Source organism: Poecilia reticulata, unplaced genomic scaffold, assembly GCF_000633615.1.
Source record: "Poecilia reticulata strain Guanapo unplaced genomic scaffold, Guppy_female_1.0+MT scaffold_233, whole genome shotgun sequence".
NCBI lineage: Eukaryota > Metazoa > Chordata > Actinopteri > Cyprinodontiformes > Poeciliidae > Poecilia > Poecilia reticulata.
The window spans coordinates 221,001-226,817 of record NW_007615027.1 but is presented as its reverse complement, the minus strand read 5'-3'; the positions used below and the strand labels follow the sequence as shown (position 1 = coordinate 226,817).

Sequence of the window (5,817 nt, the reverse complement as noted above, 5' to 3'; positions counted from 1 at the left end):
ACACACAGAGACACACAGAGACACACACAGAGACACACAGAGACACACACTCTGTCCTTTGTCTCCCTCAGATACGAGGAGGAGATCAACAAGCGAAACAACCTGGAGAACGACTTCGTCATCCTGAAGAAGGTCAGGCCATCATCATCATCATCATCATCATCATCATCATCTTCTTCTTCTTCTTCTTCTTCTTATCTTCTTCATTTATTTGCTGCCATTTTAAACATATATTTAAGTAAATCTGCCTTTATGCTTCATGAAAACAAATCAATAAGGAATATTGACTCCAAATCTATAAACTTTATTTCTATTCACAACAAACATCTCAAAACCAATTTATTTACAGCTACACAAAAAATAATTCATACCAATAAATGTAATCGGTCAACTTTCTGATTAATTACTGATCCATTTTTTGTTTTTGTTTTATTTAAAGATATGCATCGACACATCATGTAGATGTTGATATAGAAAGGCAGCAGAACCGAACAGATCCAAATCTCCTGCAGATTTAGATCCATGTGTTTCATCATTATCTGAATACATTTGACCAAACCAGAGATATCGATCCTCATTTCCTTTCATTTGATACAATCAGCAGATTTCAAGAAGCCCGGAGTTTAGTTTTATTTCCATTTGCTGTCAGACGTCATGGCTGCTCTTTGTTTTGGTGCTAGTCCAGGACTGGAGGCCGGGCGAGCAGGACCAGGGCGGCCATCTTGGAGCGAGATTTAGGGCGGCCATCTTGGAGCGAGATTTAGGGCGGCCATCTTGGAGCGGTCCACCACTCCACTCAGCTTATGTGTTTAGCAGCACAATGACGTATCAGCGCATTTAATTGATCATAACACGCTTTTTTGTTACTGGAAACCAAATTCAATCATCTATCAAAGCTACATTTATAAACAATTGTATTATTTAAGTATGTTTTTAATACATAGTTCAGCATATTTAAATATGCTTAGTGGCTATAACAATAGAATAGGAATGGAATATTCTGATATTGATGTATGATGAGCAGATTAAAAAGCACACAGTCGGTCATAATTTATTTAATAAATTATTTAGTAATATCAATACATAATTATATATACAAACACAAATAAATAATGATCAATAATGATCAATAATTGGTCAATAATCAGAAGATGCTTTTATTCTGAAACACTTTTCTGAACCGATTTTTTTATTTTAGTTAAAATGACTATATTTCACATTTACAGCACACTTCAACTCATCTGGATTGGCAGGTTTTAAACCTATCTTGTCCTTGTGGGTGAATGTCTGCAGGATGTAGACTCGGCCTACCTGGTCAAAGCAGATCTGGAGGACAAGGTTGGCGCTCTGACCGATGAAATCAACTTCCTGCGCAGCGTCTACGAGGAGGTGTGGAAGCCTGTTCAAGCCAGGAAAAACTTCATGGTTTCCTGTTTTTAGTCTGACGTTTCTGATAAAAACTTCACATGTTGTGAGTTTATTATTCTGTCCTTAAGTCTCATCATAAGAGTCAAAGCTAAAGGTGGACAGCAGCAGCGCTAGCTGCAGTTTAGGCATCTTCAAATCCTCAGCTCAGCCTAATATTATAGAAATAAAGACAAAACACTGCAAAAACACAAACAATTGCCCAGTAGTTTTTTCTAGTTTTAGCAGATTATTCAACTCAGTTTTCCGCTAGCAGAGCTACTTTTTCAAAAACCTAAAGGAACTGTTGACCTGAACAGTTTAGTTAGTTTTGTCTTATTTCAAATGTAATAATATATTAGAAGTAGAAATGAAACCAAAACTACGTTGTAATATCTTGTGTTTTTGCAGTGATGAGAACCTGTGAGCATGGGCGTAAATCCCGGGGGGTCGGGGAGGTCTGGACCCCCTGATCTTGGAAAAGTCTAGAATTGTCCCCCCCAAAGAAATCATGAAAGAAACCTTTGTATTTAAACAATATCAATATAAAAATGCAATAGAAACAAAGAATGAAGTAAATCTGTCATTCAACTAAGAAAAAAATAAGAATAAATTTGTAGCCCCGCCCCCCCCCTATTGTTAGAACAATGGTTCAGTCCAAAGTGAAGGCGGAGCAACAGCTGCCTGCTGATCGGTACCGGCTCCGTTAGAACCGCTAAGTGAGGAGCTAGCTGTTAGCTGCTAGCTGTGGCTCTGCAGCACTAACAAAAAACCCTCCAGTAAGTAAAAACTTAAAGCAAAAGACATTTAACACGTTTTATTTACTTTCACTGCTCAATAGAAAGAAACACACTGACAATAAAAACCAGTCCGCAGTTCATTATTTCATTACTTTGGCTGAAAGTAATGAAATAACTTTCATCACTTGGAAATCAAAACTAGCAAAACTGCTACATTGCTTTCATAGACTTGGCTCCTTTTTCTGTCGAAGGTAGACACTATTTAAATTATATTTAGCTCTCTGACTCTTACTTTAATAAGAAGCGTTTGAAACGGGAGCGGCTGAGTGTTAGCATTAGCATTAGCTAACAGCTCAGTATGGGAGCCGAGGGGCGACTGCAGCTGGCAGTAAAACTAGATAAAGTATGTCTTTATTTCTTACCATCTTCAATGTAGAGCCTTTAAAACCACAAAATAAAATCTGAATATTGTTCTAGAAAACTTTGGTGCTGACCTTTAAGTTTAAGTTATGATACTTCCCAAATATTCATACATATTTATAGATTTTAGCATGAAAAAAACAACCAAAGATATAAGTTTAAAGCAACTTAAGTTATAATTTGAATAACACATGACTTGTATTGAGAACCACTGCAATAAATCAATATTTATAAGGAATTTTAAGTGGAGTTACTTATTAAAATGTGTTTTTAGTGGGTCTTAATTTTTGTAAAGGTGTAGCAGAGATTAGATCTGAGACTCTGAACCAAACTCAGATCTAAACAACGTTTGAATCTTAGTTTGTTTACTGAGAAAAACACTTTTGTTATTCATTGATACTTACTAGTCAATTTGGATGGTGCAGCTTGAAGAATTTAAACCACATTTTACAGTCATTTTGCTGACCCCCCCAAAATTGCTCTTAAAAAATGTCCCTGCTTATTTTCCCCCCGATAATGAGATGGGATCTCCGGCCTTGATGGGAGTAGTTAAATCACAGGCCAGGGATTTAACTTGCCTGTGAACCAGCAGGTTTCTCTGTGAACGTTTTGTGCAGGAGCTGCGTGAGCTGCAGGCCAGCATCAGAGACACGTCGGTGGTGGTGCAGATGGACAACAGCCGCAGCCTGAACATGGAGCAGATCGTGGTGGAAGTCAAAGCCCAGTATGAGGAGATCGCCGCCCGCAGCAGAGAGGAGGCCGAGGCCTGGTACAAGAGCAAGGTGCAGCCATGCCGCTTCCTCGGCTCGTCCAGCTGCCGGTCAGAGTGTGAAGATGCAGAGTGACAGGCTGTCGTGTTTCCAGTTTGACCAGATGTCGGTCCAAGCCAGTCAGTTTGGAGACGAGCTTCGCATCGTGAAGGGAGAGGTCGCCGAGGTCAACCGGCTGATCAGCCGTCTGCAGAGCGAGATCGAGGCTGTGAAAGCGCAGGTGCAGCTCAGACTCATCCAGAAACATCTGATGAACATCCAGCACTGATTGTTTCTCGCCTCAACAGCGAGCCGGTCTGGAAAACCAGCTGGCTGAAGCAGAGGAGCGAGGAGAGCTGGCGGTGAAAGAGGCTAAAGCTCGAACCCGAGACCTGGAGGACGCTCTGCAGAGAGCCAAGCAGGACATGGCCCGGCAGCTGAGGGAGTACCAGGTGGGCCGCCGGCGGGACGAGACCAAAAGCTGCTGACGGAAGTCTAATCATTCATCTGTCGCCTGTGCAGGACTTGATGAACCTGAAACTGGCGCTGGACATCGAGATCGCCACCTACAGGAAGCTGCTGGAGGGAGAGGAGGACAGGTAGACAGGAAGCACATCACACACAAACAGAAACACTGAAAAACTTCGCAGTTGAAACAAAGACAGAAAATCTACAACTCAGAGAAAAGCAGAGTCTTCAGCCTCAACACGTTTACAGCAAAGAGAAATCATTTCTTCACCACTTCACTGTTCAACTTTGATGACGAGTTTTGACCTAAAGTCTGTTTCATCAGAAGGTCCAACCACAACACTGTAAAAACACAGAGAAGAGTTTTTGTCTCATTTAAGTGCAAATATCTTTGTGCATTTGAAATAACTTCTAAGAAACTTTCAGTAGATGAAGGAGTTTGTTTTAATGACCAGGTTTATTTTACTTATCATGTTAAAATCTGGCCTAGTTTTAAAATACAATTTAAAGAATCATTCACTTAAACTTGTATTTCTGCAGAGAGAGTTAGTGATGAGGTCACAGCTGATCGGCTTTACTGACAGATTATTGATCATTTGAGTTTGAACATCGAGTTTCATCATTTAGGACAGACTGACGGAAACTCTGTTTCTGTTTCTTTAAATATTCACTCCAGAAAATATGACAGTAAATTCACCATTAAAGTCTTTGCACGTTTTCATCAGAGATAATACTAAAGACTGGACTTTATGATTATAAAGTTGTAACGAATAAATGAGCCACAGCAGCTGCTGGAATGAGAATCCATCAGTTAGAAATAACCGACTTAATCCCACCGACTCCTTCCAGTGACTGAGAGGAAGGTGAGATATGACGGGAGTTTAATTTTGGTTTTTGTTGGTTCAGACTTGGGCAGCAGTCCATCCTGAGCATCCAGGCCGTCTCCAGCCCCGGTACGTGTTCACCAAGCCGTTTCTCTCTCTGCAGCGTCGCCGTGATCATTTCAGCAGCGACTAACAGAAACAGACTCTTTATTTGTTTTGGTTCTCTCCTGTTTCTCCAGTTCCTAAATACAGTAATGGCTACCAAAGCAGCAGCAGCAGCAGCAGCTCTCCGGCTCCAAAGCTGCTCATCAAAACCATCGAGACCAGAGACAACTCCAGATACAGCTCCCACTGATCCGCTCAGGAATCAGCAACCTGTAGAGCTCATGTAAACTCAGCAATAGAACCGGGAAGCCTGGTGTGTTTTAGTCACACAACAATTATTTAGAGTAACTGTTACTTAAATTTAATTCAGTTATATATGAAGAGTAAATACAGGAGATAAACTTATAGTGTAGTGACAGCTCCTTGGTGAATGAATTAATCTAATAATCATCGTTAGGTAGGAGTGTAATCATGGATTTGACTGAATTTATTTTAACTATATGGTAATTCACAAATAAAAACTATTTTTACGGCTGAGTTTTACTTTTTTCTTAAATACATAAATAAAATGTAAGAGACATTCAATTTGGAAACATGGTGGTATTATGACTGATTTAATTCAATAAATGGATTTATGTGATAGAAAACATGATTTCTTCCTATAATCTGATGTAAGGGAACATTATCTGAGACCAATAAATAAACTCTAACAGCATGAGGTCATCTGGTTTGATATTTTATCAGTCTACTGGTCCAAATGAATAACAGTAAGTTGTAGAGCACCGTTTTCAGACCATCCATCCATCCATCCATCCATCCATCCATCCATCCATCCATCCATCCATCCATCCATCCATCCATCCATCCATCTATCCATCCATCCATCCATCCATCCATCCATCCATCCATCCATCCATCCATCCATCCATCCATCTTACCCGGGTCGGGTCGCAGGTCAGCAGCCTCAGGAGGCCCAGACTTCCCTCCCCAGCCACTTCTTCCAGCTGGCCTGGGAACCCCAAGGCGTTCCCAGGCCATAGAGAGACATCGTCCCTCCAGCGTGTCCTGGGTCTCCCCTCCTCCCGGTGGGACCTGAACTCCTCACCA

At 40.9% G+C, this 5,817-nt stretch overlaps 1 protein-coding gene across 1 annotated transcript in view; it reads left to right on the top strand.

Annotated features, from left to right (window-relative positions):
* LOC103460368 (intermediate filament protein ON3) overlaps positions 1-5,429 on the top strand; it is a 17,201-nt gene extending 11,772 nt beyond the window's left edge. The window contains exons 4-11 of the mRNA XM_008402496.2: positions 72-132; positions 1,294-1,389; positions 3,182-3,346; positions 3,429-3,554; positions 3,622-3,765; positions 3,836-3,912; positions 4,688-4,734; positions 4,845-5,429. Coding sequence (XP_008400718.1) covers positions 72-132; positions 1,294-1,389; positions 3,182-3,346; positions 3,429-3,554; positions 3,622-3,765; positions 3,836-3,912; positions 4,688-4,734; positions 4,845-4,960 — 832 coding nt within the window. The 3' untranslated portion in view covers positions 4,961-5,429. The remainder of the gene's footprint in view (positions 1-71; positions 133-1,293; positions 1,390-3,181; positions 3,347-3,428; positions 3,555-3,621; positions 3,766-3,835; positions 3,913-4,687; positions 4,735-4,844) is intronic.
* The last annotated feature ends 388 nt before the right edge of the window (positions 5,430-5,817 follow it).